This window comes from Dipodomys spectabilis, unplaced genomic scaffold, assembly GCF_019054845.1.
Source record: "Dipodomys spectabilis isolate Male_0828 unplaced genomic scaffold, ASM1905484v1 ptg000137l, whole genome shotgun sequence".
NCBI classification, from domain to species: domain Eukaryota; kingdom Metazoa; phylum Chordata; class Mammalia; order Rodentia; family Heteromyidae; genus Dipodomys; species Dipodomys spectabilis.
This window is the reverse complement of record NW_024870814.1, coordinates 1,853,747-1,880,832: the sequence shown is the minus strand read 5'-3', so window position 1 is coordinate 1,880,832 and position 27,086 is coordinate 1,853,747. Positions and strand designations below refer to the sequence as shown.

General features: G+C 38.8%; 1 protein-coding gene across 5 annotated transcripts in view; it reads right to left on the bottom strand.

Moving 5' to 3' along the window:
- The window catches only part of Ctnna2 (catenin alpha 2), a 1,105,512-nt gene that overhangs the window by 749,363 nt on the left and 329,063 nt on the right, over nucleotides 1–27,086 (bottom strand). For all 5 annotated transcript variants that reach the window (XM_042690427.1, XM_042690430.1, XM_042690428.1 and 2 more), the window contains 3 exons: nucleotides 19,532–19,698; nucleotides 9,182–9,301; nucleotides 6,713–6,979 (listed from right to left, as the gene is read on the bottom strand). In XM_042690427.1, the coding sequence (XP_042546361.1) occupies nucleotides 6,713–6,979; nucleotides 9,182–9,301; nucleotides 19,532–19,698 (554 nt within the window). The remainder of the gene's footprint in view (nucleotides 1–6,712; nucleotides 6,980–9,181; nucleotides 9,302–19,531; nucleotides 19,699–27,086) is intronic.

Below are 27,086 nucleotides of genomic sequence, written 5' to 3'. Positions count from 1 at the left end.
TCCCCAACCCCTCTATATCTCTCCCTTGCCCTCACACATACAAGTAAGTAACCTTTCTTCCATACTACCTTGTACACCTGCACTGTTAATGTCTCATTTAGCATTCTGCATGCTCTCAATAAATGATCTTAAATAATGCTAAAATCCAAGGCCCAGAGATGTGACCTCAGTCACTCATGGTCATAATGACTGTTTACAAAGCCTGGCATAGCCTGAATCCTAATCCTTGACCTTTCTTTGCCTATGATATTTCCTAGGTTCTTCCTGTGGCCTCTCAATAGGAGTCATTTTACAGAATCATTGCAGAGATTATTATTGAAGAGTAGTGACAAAAGTATTAAAGGCATACAGATATAATAACTGTGTACATGTTAATCACTGGCATGAGTTCCAGAATATGTTTTACTGCCTGAGACTGTTTGCAGAGGGATCTTTTCACTGGATTTTGTTTATCTGTCTTTTACTTTACTAATTGCTTTGGAACCTATTAGCTCCATTTTGCATTTTCCTTCTAAAAGTATCTACACTATGTTGATTGGACTGGCTCCTCGTTCTAATGCCACTTAATTTCAATAGAACAAAGCTAATGAAATTTAATCTTCATAACCTGATGTGATGTTTGTAGATGTTTGTCCTCAAAATGGGATTGTGGTATTTCAGGGGAGAAGGGATGTGAAGTAAAGAACAGCTAGCTGATTGCCACAGGGGGAAAAAAAAGAAGAGAAAAGGCTGAATAAGATACTTGATGAAAACTACCTCTTCTAATTACCCATCATCCCTTTTCCTGGTGTGGTAGAGAGATATCAAGATTCTACAAAGTCTTTTGAAAGTTCTTGAACCAGTCAGATGTCTGATTGGTTCATGGCTTCTTGAGGAACCAGAGGGACCAGAAATTCCCCACAGCATCCACCTGGTCCTGGAAACAATAAAAGAGATCATTATTTCACTGTTCAGAAGCCCAAACCTCCTCAGACTCTTTCTACAAAGATCCCTTAGCTCACGTATTTGGGCTTCTAACCTAACTAACCCATATAGTATTCCAGGTCTCCACACATACTGGATAACAGTATTGGACCTCCAAACCCTGGCCTAGTCATGTGGATATTCGCACGGTTTTGCAACCTCTTCTCCATGTCCCTTAAGGGTCCGGCTTAAAATGGGCTGCTGTGAGAAGCTGCCACTCACACTTCTGCCACTGAGATTCATTTCTGAGAATGGTCCTTGTTGATTCCCACAATGAACAAGAACTTTGTGGGAAGCCCTGAGTGAAGGAACCAGTTGGACAGCGACTACTCAGCACAGAACCACTGCCCAGAGGACAGTCTATTCATCCTCATGGATAGTCTAGGCCTGATTCTTGCCAGTCATACCTGCCTTTCATCCCTTGATCTGGGAGGAAGATTCCATCATTGCTCATGTTGACCTTCTTGCTCTTCCATCCATCATACAGATCACTAATAGAATTACAGGTCAATTAAAGAAAGGAAAAATTGTTTAAATATAAAAAGAAGCAAGGAAAAGTCTATAATCCAAACTACTTGAGAGGCAGATACCAGGAAGATCAAGGTTTGAGGCCAGCCCAGGCAAAATGTTAAAGAGACCCCACTTCATCACACTTCATTGAGTAAATCTGAACTGTGAAGTGGACTTTCAACTCTATAAAACTGGGAACACATTGTCTTCTCCAGTGCATTAATTTCAACCTTACAGGTGACAGCGATAGTAAAACAGAGTAGAGAGATGTGATCATAGTGAATACAATAGGAAGCAGTTGAAAACTGGGAAGTAAAGGTGTTAGATTTCTTGTGTAAGTTTCCTGAGACCATGGGGCAAACATTGACATGTAGCACAGTGTGGGGTAGGAACAGAGTGGATGCCCATGTTGTGATTAGCCAAGAGAAGGAAGAAAAAGACTCTTTACAGAATGTTTCAGATACTAAAAAGAGCGAAAGTATGAGAGTATGAGAAGTCACTTAACTAGTTTCCTCTTATTTTATGTTATGGAATAGGAGTGCAGTAGGCACAGACAAGTAGGATGGATCAGATGATCAGAAACCCAGAATGTGAGAAAAAGATAAGTACCAATGAAACAAGGTCCTAGGGGTAGTGGGGCCTCAGCAAGCAGTCAAGGGTCAAAAGTGGAAGCACAAGGAATTCTAGATCTTGCTTGTTGTTTTAGATCATGAGACAGGGTCAGGAATAATGTCACTTTTAATTTTATAAGGCTTAGAAAGTTCAAGTCTGGACTTGTGTCCATTTACTTTTGCCACAACAGCTTCATTACCTACAAAATCAAGATCTAGGGTGTTCTCTTTTCTCAAATAAAGGAAAGTCTGGGAAGAACTTTAAATATTCCTCTCACAGTAGAAACTTTTCTAGAAGTCCCAGTTGACATTATAATATGACTTGCTTCTGAGAAGTGATTATTATTATTATTATTTTAATCTTTGCAGCATTATCTGGAAGATAGATTCACTAGGTAGAATTAACTACTCCACATTGCCACATTTCAAACAAGAGTGCTTTTTCCCATTGATTAGCAGTCATTTTGCTTTTTTTTCCCGTTCTACCATTAAAGACTCTCTTGACAGTTTCAAATTGTTAAATGCCTTTCCCCCTCATTCTTTTGCTTCATTAATCAGTACACTGACTATTCACATAGGTACAAAAATAGGGCACCAAGCATTGAGCTGCAATTATAACTACCCAGTTAAAAATCAATCCTGTGGCTTTAGACAGCTAAATGTGAAACTACTAATTTTTACCTTGCTCGAATTGACTATTAAAGTCAAAGCCAAATCTATACCCCAGCAAATGAGACTGACATCTCCATAGCTGCTTAGATGAAGTGAGTTTCAAATTCATTTTCAGGATCTGATGGCTATGCTATGAAAATATATTATTTTACCTTTGTGTAAAATACATACTTCCTTTACCTCAGTGATACAAAGACATTTTTTTCTATAGACATTGCAAAAACATTGACATGCAAGTAAGAATCAACAAGGAATATTGATAGCAAAGTTAGTGAGAAAGCCAGGTAACTGTTGGTGACATCTTGTAGGCTTAGCTACTCAGGAGACTAATATCTACAGGACTGAGGTTCCAAGAGACCCTGGGCAGAAAAGTCTGAGAGACTTTATCCCCAATTTACAAGCAAAATGCCAGACTACAGACATGGTACAAATGTTAAAGCTTGAACTGAGCAAATTCCATTCTAAGAATTCAAACCCTAGCACAGTTAAAACAACAGTTAATAACAAGAAGATTGAATTTTTCCACTCAACGTAATGTCAATTTGTTTGATGATTTGTGATAAGGTTTGGATAACTATGCCACAGAGGGCATGGGTTAAAATCTGGTCCCTATCCTGTAATGATCTTGGGAGCTAGTGGAACTTGTCAGAAGTTGTCCTAGTTGGAAAGTTTCTGGTCATATCAGGAAATTCCTTAAAGGGGATACTGAGAACTTTTCCCCTTCTTTCTGTTTAAAATATACATATTATTTTTTTATTTCCTAGGTAGGACGAGACAAGCAGTATCGCCTATTCAGTGGTCTGTCGATCCCAGACACAAAAGCAATAGATTCCCTACAATAGACTGAAGCCTCTGAGCCCGGCGCTGGTGGCTCACTCCTGTAATCCTAGCTACTCAGGAGGCTGAGATCTGAGGATCACGGTTCAAAGTCAGCCCGGGCAGGAGAGACCGTGAGACTCCTATCTCCAATAAATCACCAGAAAACCGGAAGTGGCGCTGTAGCTCAAGTGGTAGAGCGCTCGCCTTGAGCTGAAGAGCTGAGGGACAGCGCCCAGGCCCAGAGTTCAAGCCCCACCACCGACAAAAAAAAAAAAATATATATAGACTGAAGCCTCTGAAACTGTAAGGAAAAGAAACCATTCCTCTTTCTGACCTCATTATCTTGAGTATTTTGTTATAATAACAAAAACTAATATAATTTGAAAGTGGGATTTAAGATAACATAGATGTCTGTGAATTGTAAATCAATTTTAAGATAGCATTCCTTGAAAATAAAGATACCCAAATTAATCATTCAACTATAAGAAAAAAATATAATTCTTCCATAAAGAGAAGTGGCATATTAGTTTTAATGGAAGATTTCTACCTCTGAGGAAATCTAGGTTTATGATATCAGAAAGAAACCTAAAGTAGTTAATTATGTTGTTTGTTATCAATTAAATAGCCTACTGGCATGACTACTTTTGAGAAAGTCATGAAATTAAATTGTATTCATTAACTGAAAATTCTTAAGAAATTGAAACCATCAGAATTACTGTCTCTGAATTACGACTCAGACAGTTCCACGTTTTTAATAATCTGTAATATATACTATGTGACACACTTTACCTAGATAGCAAATCAACAATATTTGATAATAAAATACTAGTTCATATACTGAGCTAATATAATTGTTTTATTTATATTATAAATATTTAATTAACATAATATTAGTTAATATTAGTGTGTGGAATAAGTAAAAATAAATTTAGTGCGTTAGTTAATCTCATTAAGTCATCTATTAATTTTATAATGTATGAAGTAATTTATGCAATTACTTTATGAATTAACTACATTCATGTGTTCTTTTCCCAAAACCTGTTTTATATAGCATGAAGATATCACTGTGGTAACAGGATGGTGTTCTAAGGTCATCATGCTGACATTGCTGGCTACTCGATTTTTCTCAGATGACCTTAAGTTAGCTTTTATGAATCAAAAGCCTTTGGCAATCTCACAGCGATGATTCACTTGTTAAAATTTGCTGTAGAAAATAACTCCTGGTAGTAAAAAAGGTCTGGAGACAAAGTGAAAAATAGGAATTGGAGCCTGATGGCCTGAGCAGAGAAGGTCACTGAAGGTCTGTCTGTCTGACCTCGAGCTACCTACCAAGCTGCTCCATTTCTCCTCTGATTTGTTGTTTACCATTTGATTATAAACAAAAATTATAAGCATAGAAGCGCAAGTATGTCACAATGTACCTAAATAATACACAATTCTGATATTTGCAACGCACTACTAAAAAGTAATTTTGCATTTGAGATTTTTTTTGTAATTTTGTATTGCTTTGTTAAGTGAGTCACTTTGTTTTAATGTGTATTTTAAAAATGACTGTACCAATGTAGTATAGTATTTTAGCATCACAGGCACTAAACTGCTCATTTTACCCTTAAAATAGGGTTTCATTCATTTTTCATTCCTGAAAAAAACAATCTTTTATTGAGTTCTAAAACAATTCCCAGAATTGTAATTAGTATTTCCTGTACATTATAAAAAAGGCTGCCACAATATTATTTACTAAAGGAATAAAATACCAACTAATGTATTTCTACTTTTATGTCTTTCACATCTACACTGAACTTCTAGCTTACATAAGAAATTAAAGTAAGTCATGAGGCAAAGCTAATAAATGTATACTTGTTCTTTAGTCTATTATTCTGCATTATGGGAAATGCAGAATAATTCATGTCTCTCACTATTTTTTATGGGTTGACAGTTACCCTTTCGAATGTAGATGCAATTACATAACATTAAATCCCAATTTTTTAATAAAAGTTTTAAAAATAAAATTTAATCTCTATAAAAAACCTGAAAAACAGCATTAAGCCTGAGTTCAAAGAGAGAAATGCACACACACACACACATATGCACACACACACACACACACACACACACACAAACGCATACATAATGACTACATTAGAGAAAGACAAGAGACCTCTGTTGACACTGCAAAGAACTCTCTGGATATAAAATGTGATCATTATTCTCGAGTTATACCATCCAGTCTATGCCTTGAGCAATTGTGTTGCTCTGGATCCTCTTTTCTAGCAGCCAACTAGTCATTCCCTGCCAAAAATTGTCAACATATCCAAAGGCAGGCAAAAAATTTTTCTCTGCAGCCATTAAATAACTTACTTTGTGTCCTAAGAATTATGTTTTATGTCTTAAGTGGTGCTCAATGCATTCAGTTTCCCAGGAGGAGGATTTAGCCTTGAAAGCAGATACCGATTATTTATAAACCTTTGTACCTCTCACAACACATATAGGCTCCCATGGATCAGAATAAATGAATCCACAGAGGGACCCATTTCTGGACCTGGGGAAGTGAGGACCACTGCTCTGGGCAGTTGATGATGTGTGACTACTCACTCACTTGGGTGACTTGGCAGCTGGCAGAGTCACAGTGAGCTACCATCTTGCTGTATCCCTCACTGTGACAAACCACCAGACAGCAGATGAGTGTCTCAAGCATTGTCACCGTCCCTCCTGAGAACGGCCATACCAAGGAAGACCAGATTCCCAAACTGGGTCACATGAAAAACATAGTTGCATATCACTGGTTTAAAGTGGAGATCCAGAAGATAGTTTCTCACCCAGGCACAACATAGCTGTGCTCCATCTCTGTCTGCCTGTAGCATGTGTATCTTAACAATGAAGTTGCTCATCTCAAGGACGAACTGTGATCTAACTAAAAATGATCAGACCTTCCTAACCATGGTTATCTTCAAAGACAAGTAAATAGCACTAGCAATATTTTCAACTCCTAATTACAAGAACATATTTAGTTTATCTTACTGTTAAAATTTTCCGATAAGAGAAAATCAGAATATATTCTATGTGGTGTCCTTTTCTACTTTCATTACACTGTTTTCCCTGTGTAAATGCATAGGTTCCGAAAACATCGCCATGCTTACATCAAACTCGTTCAGGGCTGCAGCCAGCTCGCCAATACCCGTGTGGCCCTTGGCTTCGTCTGTGGGCGAGGTAGCTTGAGCGGCATTGGAAATGCCAGCGATGGCCTCCTGGACTTGTTTGAACACGTAATCTCGGTTGGCTCTTGTGGCAGCGACATCTGGGTGTCGCAGAAAGGCTTGCGAGGCTGTGTACAGCATTGTGGCATTCTTCTTCAGGGCCCCGCGGGCAGCCGCCATCTCATCTCTACAGTGAGGGTCCTTCAACTCCTGCACAGGCAAAACACAGAAAACAGGTGAAGTTTACACGAAGGCATTTTCAGGAAAAATAAAATGACATGAGCATAATAGGGGATTATAATAACAATTAAAAAATTAAAAAAAACAATTAAAAAGACACAATTTGCATATTCATATGCATAGTACTATAAATATGTTAAACTATGGGGACAAAAAACTGGAAGATAATATCACAAATGAGCATTAGTTTTTTGTGTGTGTATGTGGCTGACAGGATAAGAGGACAATTACTCATTTTCTCTATTTAATTTCTTACCAAATTCTTTTCCATTCTTTTCCAAATTAATTGGAGACAAAGTATTAAAGAAATAAAAAGTTTATTTACGTATTTTGCATATGTATATCCCATACTCTCATGGATTGAATGCCAACTACCTATTTTGATCCCTCACCAACACAACTTTTCTATTTGCAGTCTCATCGTATATGAAATGAGATTGTATGTAACAATCTCACAATCAATGCGTTTAAGTATGACATACTGATTTCAGACAGGAATTCAACACTGTCAGTTGACCTACCATCTTCTCAGTGGACCCACCATCTTCTCCCATTCACTCAGACTCCAACCTTGGAACAATCTAGTTGCTGTCTGCTCTCTTGACTCACCCATTCAATGTGGCAGCGTCTCTGTGCTCCATTTTTACAATGTACTTTTACTGCATGCTTTCTGCCACCTTTGTTGTTACCAAGGGGATGGAGATCGCCCCTGTCTGTCCCCTAGATCTCATCAGCTTCTTCCCCTAGTTTCTCCTCCCCTCTGCCACACCATGCCCTTTCGGTGCAACCTATCTAAAATAATACTTCAACATAAAGCTGACATCTAGACTTTGAACTTTGAATCATACACTTAACAAGAGGTTCCAAATATCCTGTGAGAATGAATAGCCGGGGCCCCTGCCTCTCATCCTAACCTCTTGTTTGGTTCATGGAGAAGAGGTCCTGCCTTTCAGTTGCTTCAACTAAACAATTTCCAGGCCTTCCACTGTGCTCAGAGCAACTCTGTTCCTATTTATATTACCATAAGGCCCATCACACTAGATTCCTTTTGACAAGACTGCTGCTGATAAAAGCAATTTAAACCATTTGCTCTGCACTGATGGCTCACACGTGTAATTCTAGCTACTTAGGAGGCTGAGAGCTGAGGATCACAGTTCAAAGCCAGCTGGGGCAGGCAAGTCCATGAAACTCTTATCTCCAATTAACCACTAGAAAACTGGAAGTGGCACTGTGGCATCAGTGGTAGAGAGCTCACCTTGAGCTGAAGAACTCAGGGACAATGTCTGGGCCCAGAGTTTAAGACCCATGATGGATTAAAAAAAAAAATCATATACACTAAAATCACACTTGGCACAAAAAGGACTATATCGTAGTCTAGTTTGTAATCCGAGCATCTCCTCATCCTGGCACAGAGTGAACATAAAACAAATGTTTACTGAATGGAACTTTCCTGTTGATGAAGATTTAATGAGAACCGTCATCAATGTTAAAGAATTCTGGAAGACAGTCAAAAGGATGGGTGAAAATAATTTCAACAAGCCTTTACACATTTGGAAGTGCTTTTTGAAAAATTGTGTGAACACAATTCTAATGGCATCCAATGATAAAATTGTTTTAAATGCAGGATAGGATCTCTAGGCAAAGTAAAGGCAGAGGGAATGGGAGATCAGTAGTTTTCATGGGAATACTGAATCACATTCCCCAGTGGGCCCATTCTTCACCTTCTTTCCTCCTTCCCTCCCCTCTCTGTTGCCTTATTTTCCCTGCACTCTTCCTCTCATATTTATAAAATTACCCTTTACATTCCTCCCAATCTAGGCATACATATATGAAAAGGGGTACCCCAAAGACTAGGAGATAAAACCTGATTCTAAGCAGTGCTAACTGAGCGTAACCATAACATCTCATTACAGTTTGTTTTTAGTTGCCTCTGAGCTTTTCCTACAGTGGACAGAAAGAGTGTGGTGGGGCTGGTAGACAATTCTCATCAATAAAAACAGGTGGTCTCTGCAAGTCATAAAAGACAGGACCAGAGATTATCCAGTATTCCAACTGGCCCAGGCAGGATGCAGTCTTTGAGATCCCGGATTCCTAAGGTATTTGATAGCCAGGAAGATGCAAGTGACCTCTTACTTACATTCACCACCACAGTATTTCTACAGCCTTCCTTACCTGTTGTCTTCTTGCGGCTACATAGTTAAGTTTCACCATCTCTTTTCCAAATTCCTTAAAGCGGTTTGCAAGGTCTTGCTCATTGGTAGCATTTTTCACAGCTTCCAGGGCCTCTTCCACCTGAAAGGGTAAAAAATCCAACAAATTTATAAGTGTTCAGTATTAAAGTGTTATAAACATACAAGGTAACTTGTAAAATAAACCTTAGTTATTCATATTTAATTGAATAAAAGTAGAAAGTGTCACTTATCATTTAATATTTTGTAAATCATTATGATTTACAGAAACATTCATGATTTTCAGAATATTTGTACATAAAATATAAGTAATAGACTCTCAAAGCATACAGATACCCTATATTCATTCCATTCTTGAAGTCATGAGTTTGATAATGAACACACACTTCTAATTTAAGGTAGAAAGAGTAGCAGTAACAATATACTTAAGAAAAATACAGAGTTCTAAAATAAATTCTAGAACTCTTCAGCAAAGATATGGCTCCCTCCCTAAAACTAGAGAAATCCTTTGCCTGCCTGCTGACAATTTGGGACAGATGGAATCTCCCTGAATCTTAGACACACCTCGAAATCTGTCACTAAATATACTGCCATTTGATGCTGACTTTATACCTTGGTGTGCACCAGAAAGAGGGAAGGTCCTACATCTGGACTCTAAGTTCTTTTGTCAGTTGCAGGTAGTAGACAGAGAACAGCAAACATGCCGTCCTAAAGGTGCCACCAAATTCCTGCAAACCATCCCTTGGGAGTTTTTCTAGCATGGCATTGGATGTGACTTGTGAATTTCATGGAAATTATTTTAGATGTGATTTAAGTTTTTCAGAGGTACTGAAGTGTCCTTTCCTCCAAAAATGACCTTCACTTTAATAAGATATGAAAATTGGGACAACTGGGAACTCTTCTGGTTGTAATACTATGTGGACTCAAATCAAACGAACATTAAGATATTGTAAGCCCAGAGATCCACTAAGTCATTGACAGTCAGGTAGCATCTTTGTGGAAATAATGTTATTAGTAGAGTAAAAAGAACATAGTTCTAGGAGAATATGTCACAATAAAGAAGCATTTTCTTTTTTCAAAATCAAATGTTCTTAACCAGTGCAGCTTGGTAGAGGCCCTGATTAGTTCAGGCTCTTGAGAGAAGCAGAGAATAGAAGAGAAGGCAGGTCTGAGAGAGCAGTGATAAATGCAGGGAAGATCTATGTACAGAATTTAGATTGACTCCCATGGAATTGTACAGACTATCAAAAGATAGTCTGTAGATAGATGATAGGTTGACAATGCAGAGATACAAATGAGTACTACAGCTAGAGAAAGCCATAGATCAACTCAGCCCCGACAGAATCACAAAGGTGCCCAGACAATTTCCTTATCAACTGGCAGAAGGGAAAGAAGTATGTATATAACAGTGATAATAGATCTCAGCAAGCCTTTTATCCCATCAATGTGATAATGTCAATCCATTTACTAAATAGCAAACTTATGGTAAGGCAAGAGTGCTCAGAAGCAAGGGGAGTTCTTTAAAATAATTGCATATGAGCAGGGGGCCTAATTTCCGCAGAAACTTAAGCTTTCATCTGCATTTTCTATGGCAATTCTGCATGGCTGCTTCTCTCATTACAACATATATTATTATGGTGCAATCCTCACTGTTAGTATTTTCCAGTTCCTACTCAGGCTGTAATAATGCTTAAGAAAAAGGAGAAAGAATGGATGTGAAGGGGCTGTGTGTTTAAAAGGTTTTCTTTTTTTCTTTACTTTTGTTGGTTGTGGGGCTTGAACTCTGGGCCTGGGCACTGTCCCTCAGCTCTTCAGCTCAAGGCTAGCATTCTATCACTTGAGCCACAGCACCACTTCTGGCTTTTTTTTTTTTTCTTCTGCTTATGTGGTGCTGAGGAATCGAATCCAGAGCCTCATGCATGTAAGGCAAACACTCTACCACTGAGTCACCTTCCCAGCCCTATTTTTTTTTTCTTTTGTTAGTTGTGGGGCTTGAACTCTGGGTCTGGGTGCTGTCCCTGAGCTCTTCATCTCAAGTTTAGTACTCTACCACTTTGAACAACAGTACTACTTCCAGTTTTCTAGTGGTTAATTGGAGATTAGACTCATGGACTTTCCTGCCCAGGCTGGCTTTGAACCAGAATCCTCAGATCTCAGCCTCCTGAGTAGCTAAGATTATAGGTGTGAGCCACCACACCCAGGGTGAGGTATTTTTAGTCACTTAAATCAAATCACCCTTTAGGGTATAGAAAGGCCCATTTAAAATATGTTCATAGTTTAATGAGGAGTGTAAATCTCAAATCTTGTACACAACAAATCACTGATGCTTCACTTTCTAGTAGATTTATAGTCATCTTAATTTGGCTATCAACAGTATCGCTAAAAGGATTCACTTGGCACTTAAGTTGTTCCTGCTGATTATTTGCGAAGTAAATCTTTACTTAGAACATAAAAAGTGGTTCCAGGGAAGAGAGAAATCATTATCTCAGAGGGAGCTAAACCCTAGATTCCTTTTTATTTTTTATTTTTTTAGTGTACATATAAAACTACTGGTTTTTAGTAAGAACAATTTGGAATATTTATTTTGTTGTGTTACACACAGAATTTCTCTTCTCAATGGTTTTCTCTGCAGAATTCAGATGCTTGTTTACATTTACAATACTTACAATATATAATTCAAAGAAGTATTTTTGTAAATTCCCATGATGGAGTCTGTCCCTATAAAGATAGACTTTGTTTGAATCTGGAAAATTCTGAGTGCTTATCTAGTCAAATGTTTCATCTAGAATCACAACTCATAGTATATTTCACAACCCATTGGAATGGAGAGAGACAGAGAGACAGAGAGAAAGACAAAGAAAGAAATAAAGGGACTTAAAGACAAAAAGGAAAAAAAGACTAGAGAATTCTGAAAGTGAAAATTACTATCAAATAGTACATATTTAAACAAAGAAAGGGTGTAATTTGGGGAAGGAAATTGACTCCTGTGAGCCAAATCAACCTTTCCTCTAAAAGATTACTGGCCAGCTAGGAGTTCAGGGACAAAAGTTGAGGAAAGAAAAAATATTACAAGGGAAGTGGTCTCTCAAGACACTTTATCCATTGTGCACCCACCTGGGCCATTTGTATGAGAAGGGCTGTAACATGGGCCTGAATTTGAAGCTTGGTTCTGAAAATGAACTCATGTTAAGCTTGGAATGTCTCCAAGGGAAAGGGGAGTTGGAAAAGATAGGAGCTAATGGTACAGTGGGTACAAGCTGCAGGCTGCCGTGATGGCTGGAAAGATGAAGGTGTCCACGGTGGAGCACTTTTATAAGCAGAAGGGTTGAAAAAGGTCTATGTTCTGTACTGAAGAATGGCTTTCCACAGGGAGCTGCCATTCCCTCATTAAAATGCCCACATTAGAAGGGGTATTAGAAACAACTGTTTTGGAAGTGGCGCTGTGGCTCAAGCGGTAGAGCGCTTGCCTTGAGCTGAAGAGCTCAGGGACAGTGCCCAGGCCCAGAGTTCAAGCCCCAGGACCGACCCAAAGGAAAAAAAAAAGTAAAATAAAAAACAACGGTTTTGCTACAGAGCAGGCAGAGTCTGTGAACATGAAAGTGACAACTCTGTTGAACCAGAATTTATTCCTTGTCCTTAATATTTTTATTCAGGGCCCAGATCAGCTGAAAAGACTTGAAAAGATTAAAGTGTGATTAGCATATGTTCTCTATCTAGGGTGATATTATTTCCAAAGCTTATGACTTGAACCCCCCTTCCAGGGCTTCTATTTCCCATTCTGGAATAAGCAAGACTGCCTACAGCTGTGTTAATTGTCTGAGGTAGAGTCTTTGAACCAGTGCCTGGTTGGTTTTCATCTTTTTGTTTGGGGTTGAAATTTAACATACTTCAATTTCAAAGAGTTGTGTGATCATTCCTATTTCCATTAAGTATTCATGAAGCACCAGAGGCAGGAAGGTAAGCATAGGAGGAGGAGCGTGACCTCCCCTCCCCCCTGCCCCCCCTCAGGAATCACATCCCTGCCCTCTAGCTCTGTGTGCACAACTGATTTCTCTGTCCTCATTTAAAGCACACACCTGTGCTAGAGGATCACTGTCAACATAGTCATTGATTTTGTTAGGACACACTGACCCAGTCCAGCATCCTTGTGTGGATACATAGCTGATTGAATTTTAAATGACACTGATGAAACGATTTAATAAATCATATCTAACTCCCCTGTCTGATTTCACAACCAAGTTAAAAATATCCATCTTGGAAATAAAAGCTGGCCAAGTAAAAGGCTGAACATGAGACCATTGTCTGTGTTTTTCCCTGCACTTTGGTTTGATCACCCATATTTGCATCTTTATCATGCTTCCTCTTTCTGCCTTCTAAAAATAAGCTGGACATTTTATTTTCAATTTCCTCCTTTTTGAGGAATGGAATTTCATGATTCAATTTTCCCTTCAAGTAAGTGAAAGGATCTCATCACAATGCAAGCATGATTAAATGATTAAATAATGATTATACATTGTTCTTAAAAGTGCATATTTTAACATGTACAACATTATTGTTTATGATATACTTCCAAAGCTAATTTTAATTTGGATAAAAAAAATAATTGACACTAGCCAGAGTCATCAAGTACTTGTGATGAACCAGATATTGTTTTGAAAGATTATGCCAATCTAACTTAGTTCTCAAAGCAAGTCTGATAATTGGATGTTTTCTTTATTCTTACTTTGCAGCACAGTGACTGAAACTAGACCAAGATGTTTCAAAGCAAGTGAGTGAAGGATTTTGGGTTTAGACTCAAGTCGTTTACTCCTACTACTTTTAAGTTGTTGGGCTGGGCTACATCAACTTCTCAGGCAGGACAATTTTATAAAGCTGTCGGTATTTGGATTTTATTATATTCTTAAATCCTTGACAATGAAGACTGACTAACAGTCTTGCCCCAGCTGATCAGCCTCCACATTTGGGTTAGTACTTCCTTAATATCTCTAAAAACTATACATCACCATGGCGTTAAAAAATTGATACATAAAGAGTACAAAATATTTACAAGTTACCCAAGACCTCTACAAACTGGATCTCACTAACTTTGCCATCACCTCTCCATACCCTAACTTCAATGCTTAGAAGATGGAATATCTTGCCTTGTGTCAAACTTAACCCATCTCATGTCTTTGTCCTGTCCTTGGTTTGTGAAGCTCTCTCTAGGTAAAGTCTATTTTCTCACTTACATCTCTGTTCTTAATGGCAACAACACCCTATATGGTTTTAGGACATTACTCTTTACTTGCACAAGTGATCAAAAACACACTCACCCTTCCTGCTGTCTGAACATGGCCCATGCTCTTGACATAATGTTCCTTTCTGAGCCAACTCAGTGTTAAGCTGTGGAAGCAGAGTGTGTGGTGCAGATAATGCAGGAAGGAAGGCTTTGCATACTCATTCTAGCATGTTCTCCCAACACACACCTGGGCATCAGCAAAATCCCTCTGTAAAGCTCCATTGAGCAATTTTGCAAGAGAATATTTTCTGTTAGACACTACTCTGTGAGCACCTTTCCTTAGCGTCTTCAGGGGCAGATTTCTGAAAAATTTCACTTGCTTGTGTGGAACCTTGGTGATTTCTGCAAAACACAGAATCCCAGAGACACACCCTACAGCCCACAAATGGCTCTCGGTGCTGGTGCATGAGTCTTTCCTATGGGATTGGATGTCATCTCCTATCTGCTATTGGAATACTTTTAAACTCCTGTTCTACTTTTATTAGGTAATCATTTGTTTCTCTCCTCTGATTCTTACAATTAAAAATTCTTTCCTGTATATTCAAAATTTCAGTCCAAATTACCAGGTGATTTTGCTCTCATTATTGGAAAGAAACATACATCCCTCAACTCCTTTGATGGAATCAGTTTTTTTAGTTACTTCTCATGATCAAGCCCTAGTTTCATGCCTGGTCTTGTGGATCTGATTGTTGAATTTGGGGACAGTGGGGACAGTGGCTCAAGGGAAAGCAACCCACACTTACTTCAACCAATCCCAATCTTGAGGCTAAACCTTCCTAGCCATGTCTCATATCATCCTGAATTGCTGAACAGTACAATTTCATGGAGTTATTTTCAGCGTGTGGTTAATTACTTAGGCAAATGAAGATATCGTCTTGTTCCATGTCCCCCTCTAAGTAATTACAACATACTTGTCATTCATGAGGCCAACCAAGACGAGTAAAACCTTATTTTGAGCAATCAAGGAAAAGACTTTCTTCTTTCACATTATCTCTACATTAGAAAACTACAACCTTGAGATGCTTGGCAACCACTTTGACCTTAGACTAAAAAGAGCCCACAAAGAACAAATCCCTCACTGAGAGAAAGAGCACAGAAACTCAGTTCTTGTGACTAACTTAGCCTTGATCAAATTTTTCCTGACACTTTAATCTTAAGACTCTTTGTTGAGTCCACGTGGAGTTAGATTTTCTGTTATTTATAGCCAAAAAGTACCGTAATTATACTTTTCTTCTGGGTATGACTATAGCAATATGCAGACATTCTTAGTGTACAGTACATGGTTGATGATTCCTGGGTTGGCATGTAAGGTTCTCAAAGCAGAAGCCAAGCCAAGTTTGAAGTTATGTATACTGGCATAGTGTTTTATATATCGTACGTAAGCAGTAAATATTCCCTAACAATCAACTGAATAAGTAAATTATGAACAATTTAGTTGTGTGAGGGCAATATCAGGATAGTTCTGGCAGAAATATAATGCTAAGAAACGGAGCCATATTTTATATATTTGAAATCAGAGACAAGACTACTGTAATCCAATTGAGTGTAATCCAACTACATCAGAGCTTCAGCAATAAGTGGCGACTACTAAGAAATAATGAGTTATGAGGCTGTGTTTGACAATTTGATGATAAAGTCACAAAGCACAGGTAATATTAGATTTTCCCTGTCCTTTTATTGGCCTCCAACAACACAGCATTATATTTGACTTGTAGGAACCACTAAGAAAACATGATTTCCCCAAGAAATTGACTGAGTGGTTACAGTTTTTATTATTATTATCATTCCATTTTCTAGGGAGAAATTCTCCCATCATCAAGTACATTATTTTAGTAGCTACCCTGAGGATTGAAAAAAGGTGATTGTTTTATCTGACATGTCTAGGTGAGTTCATGTGTAATATCATTCCTCATGCAAATAACTGACAATATAATCTGATTACATGAATTCAGAACCTAAGGAAAATAAATATCCTCTTTATCCCTACTGATTGGAATGAAGGATTCCTTTAAAAGTGTGAAGAGCCATGAATCAACCAAACACACTGACAATGTCAACTGATTGCAAGGTAAAAAAAGGTGTCTGCCTAGGAAACCACTCAGTAGCAATTTCAGTAATAAAACTGATCAAAATTCAGCATCATTTTAACAGTGCCTAATGTACAAATGATTGGCATAGCTTTGCTAACAAGCATCAGATCCCACTAACTGGACTTTGGAAAAATGTGAGAGCCAATGTCTTCACACTCTCCTCTTGAATCTGGAAAGGCATCAGCAAAATCTTTGTACTGTCAGTCCTATGAAACTTCTTTGACGTTAAAGCACTAAAAAATACTTGTTTGATGGGCATGGTAAGCTTAATACATGCAACTAAAATACCTGTATGTTGTATTAGTTCCTGGGAAGACATATAAATTTGTGTTTCCAAATAGAAGTGCAAAGCAGTAGACTGCAAAGAGCTATACACTGCCAAAACACATAAAATCTGCAGAGGTTTTAGAGTCTAAATAGCATCTGTTCACAATGACTTGATATGCCAACAATTATATACCAGGATGTAAGGCAGAGAATGATGATAGGTATTAGAGAAAAATATATTGACTGCCTTTCATCTACTGGGTGAAGGATTGATGAAGAAACATGAACCTGAGCATCAATAAGAAAGTAATTCTTTCTACCTTTCTGTAAGTTACAAATATATGAGAAAAAATTGATATCTGGAAAGAACACCCCAAAATTTGGCATCTGGCCTGAAAGATGAATAGTAAAATACCATATGTAATGCTTAACGGTAAAGTGGCTAGCCAGCAGTCACATTACAAGAAGCTGTGGGATTTATTATAGAGAATTTTCATTCATCCAAACCAACGAATATTGGAATCCCAAATTTGCTCTTATTAGAAATCATCTAAACAAAACAAATCTTGGTAAAGATGTAGATGATAGTTGTTAACCTGCTGAATCAAAGCATTTAGAAGTAAATGATTTTTGTCTTCCATCCTAAATTTAAAAAGTGAATAGATTCTTAGAATATTTTGTGAGGGGCTGTTGTATTTCTACAGCAAAGAACTAACACACTGCTAGGCAAAATTATGAGCTTGTTAATTTACAACTATTTTGTTGACTCAAAGCTTTTTGGTGAGTGGTGCAATTACATGAACCCCAGGACTTCAAAATATGATTGAACCCACAACCTGGCTGATTCAGTGTAGTTCTTCATTTCTTCCACAAGAGGGCAACAATCTACCATCACTGCTGGCTACAGGAGCTGAGGTCTAAGTAGAACAAATGTGTTATTTAGTCTACATTCATTTTTAATTTTACAACTGACAGGCTGACAGGAGTACTTAATATTGCTGGGTTGACCTTTGCATGATTTTGTGCTAAATTCTTTTTTTTAACTTCCCTTAATCTGCAGAACAGAGAAGAAAATGCAATTGACTCCACATTACAATGGGCTGAAGCTATATTATCAGCTGACAGCACCAGTCAAAGAGATGTGCAGACAGGCAGGATTGCCTAGCAACTGGTGCCACTAGGGTATCCCAGAGCAGAATGAAAGAGCATTTTCTTTAGGTGGGCAATTTAGGAAGGATACTTAGCCTGTCATCACTTCCCAGTGGTGGCTGAACAAGCTTACCATAGCCTAGACAATCAGTTGAGATACAGGATTAATTTCTTTAAGTTCATATCTATCATCCCCATATGAGGATAAAGGAAGACTGTCTTTCTGGGGAAATATTGTTATGAGAATGTAGTCTCGGAAGATCAAATGTGCTAGCAAGGTAAAAATGGTAAAACTTTTCCCCTACCATACTTGAGGAGAAAGTTACCTGGGCCATAAAGGTTGCGTAAACAGAGGTGCCTGGAGGAGGGGCAGCTGGCACTGCAGCCTGCAGACAGATGCACGGGGCTCACAGTCTATAAGGGGCCCCTGATTCCCACTCATTTTACACCCAGATTCTGTGGTAAGTATTCCTAGGAATTTCCCTGACTCAGCATTTGTATCGCTGAGCCGTCACTAACTCCATTTGAATAGGTGACAGAGCTGAGCTGTAAGAACATGATGGTGATGCCAATCCAGTTGGCAAGGGGACAACAATAGATCAAAACCTAGTTGGTCCGAATCCAGTGATTAATCCAATCCTAATGCTATGTGGCCTCCCCAAACTTTCTGAAACAAGTAGAGTTTCTCATTGAATTGTGTATTTCATTAAGTTTGTATTTCTTTCCCTAAGTATTTAAGGGCTTATTCTTTGGGACAAATTGAAGAACAAAAAACAAAATCCTCCTTGGGCAAGTTCTGCTTTGGATTCCTTGGTTCCTCGGGGAATTTTCTGGAAACTGTGAAGTGCTATAATTTACTTTATGTCCATCAGCTCAGGTTGGAGGTCTTGAAGATGGACAAAGACTCAATCAGAGATATTACATACCAGGCTTGGTGCATTAAAAGTGATTCTGGAAACTGTGAACCATAAACCTTTTTTTGTGGGAGTAAGATAAGCTAAAAATGTATGTGTATGTTCACACACATACAGACTTAAACACATATACATACACACATATATATACACACACTTACATATACACACACATATATACACACCTACTCACACACACACATATATTTACACATACATACATATACAATGTTCAATGCATAATCCATAATAAGGTTGGCATAAGCGGGCACTTGGCCCATTATCTAGAAGAGCGCTCTCTACCCTGAATTAGCATATGAATCTACATAGCTGTGAATCACAAAAGAAGCCAAAAGCAGATGCACTAAATCTGGTCTTGAAATCTAGAAGAATGTTGTGTCACCTACTCCAGAAAGTAAAGAATGATCCAAACACTGTGCTTTGAGGGGAACAAAATGGCCCAAGAAGTCTTAGATGACTCTGCATATACTATGGAATGTATGTTTTTTTCTCTAATCTTGGCATTGTACCATGTAGATGAGTAAGGAGCCACAGAAACATTTTCTAGCAGCATTCAGAGCTGGCCAAGAATGCCACTCACATAAAGCAAATTTGGATATATTTTGCATACGTACAATTTTCAGATGAGATAATAGTCTCATGACATCTGCCATGTCCGCCAGGATGAGCAAGCGTGTTACTGCTGACAGCAGAGCCCGGGCTGCCCGCACCATGGTGCCCCGCTTCACTGAGGAGCATGGGTCATCAGCGAACTCAGAGGAGGCGATCCGCATGGTCTCACCTGGAAGACAAAGCGGGAGAGACATGTGGGTAGACAGGAGGCTGAGCAGGTGGAAACGTGAAAGATCTCCAAATGCATGATGGTTGTTCTTATTGCAAAAGTTGGGTGAGCAGCTGATGCTTCTCTCTGCTCCAAACCAGCAGAATGCCTTTGAAGTCAAGCATACCAGTGCACATGGACAAGTGTTAACAAAACTAAGGAACAAAATCATATTTTTAACCACAATAATGAAGACAATATATTCGATTTGTGTCACAACTAAGAACCTGCCCCGAGTTTAACCATCTTCCCTTCATCTCTCTTGAAAATAATGCCAGTTAGTTACTGGGCATCTAGTTCAGGTTACTGACATCCCAAAGACAAAATTTATTTCTCAATGAGGCAAAGGATTCCTTAAGACTATCCTCTTAATCAAGCTAAGACAAGAGTACACAGACACTCAAGGTCCAGTCTTCCATCCCTCTGTCGCAAATGTCTTAAAGAGCTCCTTGGGGTTATCCTTCATAACCTTTTCTCCTTGCACCAGAACACAGTGACTAAGTATCAATATAGACATATGGTTAAGAAGTCCTGTGAAGAAAGTAGTGATTTGCTAGTAGGAAGAATACTATTAGCTTCCATGGGCTATGGGAAATGAAAGTGTGCTGTTCCCATGAAGAATGTGGTTGGGACAAAAGTGGATCTAAAGCTGGGATCTGCAGCTTCGTGGATAGATGTGAGAGGGAGTGGCTGGAGAGAGAGAGGTGGTAGAGCCTAGAACACCATCAAAGAACTTTGGTCAAGTAGAGAAGTGACATGAATGGACTTGTGTATTGGAAGACTATTTTTATCACGTTCTATAAATTAAACTTCAAGGGGGTCCAACTGGGACTAAGAAATGAGTAAGCAGGGCAGATAGGGTTGTAGACTAGACAGCACTGATGAGGGCCAGGACTAGGAAAATAAGTGGAATCCTGATTCAGAGGAGAAGTGGATAGTAATGAGGTCTTTAAGACATGGACAAAGGTTTTCAGGGACTGATTAGGCAAGATGGGACAGATAATATATTACAATAGTGGAGCCATGTACACTATTTGCACAAATGGGTCCCTGGACTGGGAAACAAAGGGAGATAATTACCTCAAATAATACTCATACGGCATGTGTGGGCGGATATTCACTGGGGTCAGGAGGGCGGGGAGGAAGCATAAATGGAGTTTCATCTCAGCAGTTAACCAAGGATTAAAAAAAAGCTTTCAATAAATTTGAAGAGTTGAATTAATTTATTCAATATCGTTATTAGAAATGATTATCAAACAAAACCTCACTTGTTAATAAAGCCAATGATAGCATTGAACAATCTGTAATTTACCCTGAGACACAAAGGAAAAAAAAAATAGAAAACACACACATCCCCAACACATCTTCTTACATTACAGACAGATGAGAACGTAATGCCATTCACTCGTTGTTACAGTTATTTAAACCCTTATGGCAATACTTTTTATACTTGAAGCATGTGGGCGTACAGGAAACCATATCATGCTGCTTTCTAAAAGAAGCTCTTATCCGCTGCGAGCATATTATATTGTCCACGAAGCCTAAGTTTTATGCATAGGCATAAACAAAAGATTTGATATATAACCAGGTTTGAAATGAGTGAAAAATTCTTTTTTATAATGGCATCCTAGTGAATTTTCAAGAGATGTAAATAAAGTTTAAAGTTGAGATTGCAGTGAGGAGACACAAATGCCACACAAGTGTCACAGCCTTCCTCAAGTCTATTTCATGTTCTCTACTCCTCTCATCCCCCTTCTTCCAAATAAGACATAAGTGGCAAATATCTGAGGTGGAGAGAAGAAAGCTACTTGATTTCTCTTTCAGGGCCTGGGTGCTGCCCCATAGTTTTTTGTTTGTTTGTTTTTGTTTTCATTGCCCTCCCCCCCCCCCCCCGCAAGACCAGTGCCCTACCACTTCAGCCACGACTCCACTTTTAGCTTTTTGGTGGTTAATTGGATATGAGTGTACCAGAGGTTTCTGTCTAGGCTGGCTTTGAACCACGGGTTTACATGTGTGTGCTGCCATGAGATATTTCTCTTTTTCAGTGAGAATGGAAAGAATATTACATACTGAGGCAAATCCAGTGACATATTGAGAGGATCACAAATAAAGCTAAACAAATTCCTTGGCAGTATTGTTGGGTAGATAAGCTGTTGGGAATAGATTCACTTATTCAAGGAGAGAGGTATGTGCTGTGCACAGCCAACTAGTAGCTGCAAGGGATCCTCCATGGTAAATTGAGCCTTAGCTTGAATAAGAGGGAACCACTGAGTTAGAGCTACTCCAAGAAAACACAGGACCCCAGGAGGTGTAACCAAGTTCACCCCATCAAGCATGGAATGGCTAAGACATCACCAAATGGGGTTTTCCATCACAGACTTGCATATAGAGGGGCAGTGTGATGGTACTTTATCCAGATGCTGTCCATTTGATCACTTGTACTTCAAAGTACAGTGCTTCAAAGACACTGAGTGACAGATTGGAAGTATGGAATTCTTAGGTGGAGGTAATCAACTGGGGCCCAGAGCGGGTATCTCAGTATCCAGTGGATGTCCATGAGAGAGGGGGAGAAAGAGATGAATTTGCAAGTAGAAAACTCAGGCTAAATTCTGAGATCATTCTAAGATAAATAGAAGGTAATTTCACTCATTTTAAATTAAAAGTAAAAGCTCATCTGAAACACATATAAATGATTTCATGTTGTTAAAGATTCCAAAGGAAAGGCAATCAGAAATCAGCTATAACTTTAATGTGTCTTATATCCCTGCAGTTGTAGGCTTACTGAGTTAAATGGAAATCTATATTACAAAATGATAAAACTAAGTTCATCAGTATAAAATGAGCTATTTTCCCAGGGAACGGTTTTATTCTGCAAGACAGAAATAATTAACCGAGTATAGGAAGGGCTGTGCAGGAAAGGGATGAAGTGTTGGAGAAAGGGTAGCAGGGATCTGCTTGGACCAATCTACAACTTCTCATATTCACTCTCATTTATTTGATTTTAGAGCTCACTCAGAACCCAGTCTCTAGGTAAAGGCTTTGATCTCCTGAAGCCACCTTCATCTGCTGGAAAGAAAAAATTAACCACTGAAATAGTGATGAGAGACCCAGCAAATAGTATTCTGTAGTTCTTTTATACCAATGCTTGTCATATGTGTATTGCTCTAAAAGCTTTACATACTCATCTCAGGGGGTAAAAAAGAACAAACATTTAAGGAGATGATGACCTGGATTCGGACTCTGACTCCAACTATTTCAGGAGTTTAGTGCTTGCTTATTCAACTTGCAAGTATTAGTCCCCTCAAATATAAAAATGGGGGTAAAAATAGAATTAGCTGCCACACAGACTCCCATTCCAGTGAAAAGTGCTAGACTGCATTCAAAGCAGTTACCCTGAGGCCTCCTCTCTAAGAGGAGCTCAATCTTTATTATCACTATCATAATAATTAGTACCTTAAACCAGGCTAAGGAAAAATGGTGAATATATCACAGATTTGGAAATGTATTATACTTGATTCCACTCATAACTACTTTTTGTCTTCTAAAATATTTTTTATTATCTTTAAGTAGCTTTACAAAGGAGTTACCATTCAACAAAGCAGTTTATGAATACAATGCATCTTGGTTAATGTCACCGCTTTCAATATTCTCACCTCTCTCTCCCAACCCATCCCTTTCCTCATTTTTCTTAATTTTGTCAGCTATGAATTGAATTTTTGACCACATTGCTCTTTTTCATCCCTTCTTCTTCCCCATAAAGGTCTGACTTTAAAGCAATAAAACATCTGTCCAATAAAAAATAGTTATTACTTTAAGATAAGATGTATAAAAAAGAAAATGGTGCTTAGATTTTGGGTCAGTTTTGTCCTGACTCCTGGGCTACCCTGGAGGCACTGGGATGGTAGACACTAGTGGATATGAGCTGTGTAGTGTTTGTTGGAATGTGCAATGCTGCAGATAGAAGGAAAGCAGATAGAAGACAGACTTATGAAAATCATATTAAGAAGAAAATCCTAAACCACATAGAGGCTATGGAAATCATCTGGCTCATTCTTTTGAGAATGGGCCTGGATGCAAGGTAAGAAAACTGTAAACAGCATGACAGCTAATGGAAAATCATGAGAAGCAAGGAAAAGTTATGGTAAACGTCAGGCTAAAGAATACAGTGGAAAGGCGTGGGCAGCTGGATTAGTCCTCTAAGTCTTCTGAGCTGAGCAGGGTTTAACTTCTCTTTCCTTTTTACTCTTTCAGCAATGGCAAGCATAGGATTTGTCTGCTGCACTGCAATTATAGGGGAAGGGGGGAAGCAAAGAATACTGTAGCTACAGATAAGAGGGAGTAAAACAACTAGAAGGATGGACTGTAGCATACAATAGAATTTCAATGTGCCTCCCATACCTGGTAACATGTATGCTCAACTTTTCCTTATAGAATAAATGTGTTTCTTATGAAACTGAAAAATGAAGACAAGTCAAATGAATCAAAACACTATTCTCACTTTTAATTACTAAGGACAACAGTCAGAATCTTCTGATGAGTTTTCTTTAGGAAGGTTCCCTATGCCCATTTTTTAACCAACAGTTTTTACATGTCATACCTACAGCCATGTATTTTTCTTTGTCTAAGTACATAAAACATGAGCAATTGTTGCTTTTTATATTTCTGTCTCTTTTGTGGAATTCCTAGAGAAGATGATAGAGAAAAAGTCTCAAAGGAGTGTTTTCTTAGCCATGGCTATTCTCTCTCATGATAGACTATGGAACACGTTTCACAGATTTTTCTGAGGCACAAATCTTCATGAGACATCAATAATCTTACACAGCAATGCAAAAGCTGCACAACAGGACAAGTTCTGACTCTATGTGTACATCCTATCAGAACCACATACTTGCAGGGCCAGGGAAAGAAGGAATATCACAACTGAAAAATGCAAATCTGAACAGTGTCCAACTTCTGAATGTTTTATCATTTTGATTAATTTCTTATGTGACTGAGGCAATACAATACGTGAAAGGCAGTTACGATCCTGGTTGACCAATTTCCTAACCTCTGTGGGAAACCATTTTCATTTGACCTAGAGCAAACTGCAATGGTAAGTGAATGACTCTGGTAGAGAAGGGTACAGAAGTTGCAATGCTAGCATAGGGATTCCCCTTTTCTCTGCAGTATAAGAGCGAGAATGCAGGGCTTTATACTTACTAGGCAAGTATCCTAAAACTTGAATCACACTCCCAGCTCTTTTGGTCTTAGGTTGTTTTTCAAATAGGGTCCTGCAGGTTTTGCTGAGGCTAGGCTTCAGACTATGATCCTCTTACCAATGCCTCATCTATGGGTAGGATGACAGAATGCATTAGTTGAGATGAGGGTGGGGTTCTTAATATCATCCAGCCCCATATCTGCTTGGCCCAAGGGGGTTTTGCCAGCTGATACCTGCCTCTTCTTCCTGTTTTTTTTGGGGTGGGACTGAATTCCCCAGGGACTGTTTGTGGTCCCCAGTCAATAACTCACAATCCATAGTTGCCTATGCATCCTCGCAGTATAAAATTCAAGATCATAATAAAAATTACTAAACAGGCTGGTGTATGATTCAAGTGGTAGAGATTCTGCCTAACAAGCGTGAGGTTGTAGTTCAAACTCCTACACTGCCAAACCAACAAACTGTGGCTTTGGTTAAATAGCTTCCTGTTCTCTGTTTAGTTTCCTCAAGTCTACATGGTGAGTACTTGTGACTACAAACACCTGTGTACATTTGAGTCTTCATTACTTTCCTGCTCTTTAATTTTGGTCAGTCCAGAAACCATAAATATAACCATAATCTCTTTGCTCCTAGAAATACCTTGGACAAGGCAAATGTGTTCATTGGGAAGAGGGAGGTAAAGCTTGCCAGGTACTGTCCACTTTGAACCAAAGCAAATTTTGACTGAAGCAAGGAGAAAAGTCGAATGAGATTCCAAATGCCTTAAACTTGACAATGAAATAATTGAGATGTTTTTTCCTTTCTTTCTTTTTTTGAATTTATTTTCTAAAGTTGGATTCCTGAGTTTAGGAAGTAGTAAGAAAGCTGTGATATTTGAACAAAGGTGAACGCAGTGATGCTTCCTTCATTTGTATCACCCCTAGGGGCCATGGCTGCCAGAGGGAAAATGTCCAAAAACAGTTTGGGGACTACTCAACAGCAGTAGAGAACAACACAGGCCCTCCACAACAAGGTGGCTGTAGCTGAAATCCTTGGAAAGGTCAATAAACACAACATCATCTTTCTCTGAGGAATACTGAATATCTGTATAGTTGGTTTATTTTCTTTTTTCTTTTTAATTGTCGGTTGTGGGTCCTGAACTCTGGTCCTGGGCACTGTCTCTCAGCTCTTCAGCTCAAGGCTAGTGCTTTACCACTTGAGCCACAGCGCCACTTCCGGCTTTTTCTGCTTATGTGGTTGAGGAATCGAACCCAGGGCCTCATGCATGCAAGGCAAGCACTCTATCACTGAGCCTCCTTCTCAGTCCCAAGATATCTGGACATTTTCAAGTCAATTCTTCATAAAAATAAGCTGTATCCTGGGAGCTCCTTAAGTACTAATCCTCTGCAACAATTCAGGTCCTGCCACTGAAAACCAAGACAATCTTTGGCTTTGCTATGCAGAAGAAAACTTCCTCTGATCTTTCTCAGGAATAAAACTATTATACATGCTGCATCCACAACAAGTTCATATTTATGACAGCACCCTGCTTTCCTTTGTCATTTAACAAAGAGACAGGTCTGTGACAGTTTTCATTCTATCAAGAAGCTCTGAGAGATAATGAGACATTAGGCAAGAAATGTGAGAAGTCTGTTGGGACCAGTCTTGAAATGACTGTGAGATTGGAGAATTTCTGGTTACCCTGGATCCTCCACAGTCTCATTTTAAATAGACGTAGAGAGTGACCTGCAGGAGGTTGGGTGGCTGGTAGGCCCAAACTCCTAGTCTGCTAATCAGTCACAATCTCACAGTGGCTGTAAGCACAAAGCACAGTGGGACACTAGTCAATCAAAAGTGCCTTAACTAACTGAATTCCAGTGCCGCCAGATGACCTGCTTAAGTGGTTCAAGCAACTCCAAAGGGGAATGTGTGTCCTCATTTGGTCAGGCCCAGTATTCTGTACCAAGGATTGGTAATTGAGTCTGTTTCAAAGCATTTCCCCCCCCTCGAGATATTTTCAGTATGCAAAAGTACAACAAATGTCAGTAACTGATGATTAAGTGTATTGAATGTTATGAGCTATTAAACATTGTTAGAGACAGTAATGTACCACCTTGCAGAAGGCACAGATCATTAAGCGTATGGATTTTAATTATTTCAGCTGTAGCTTTTT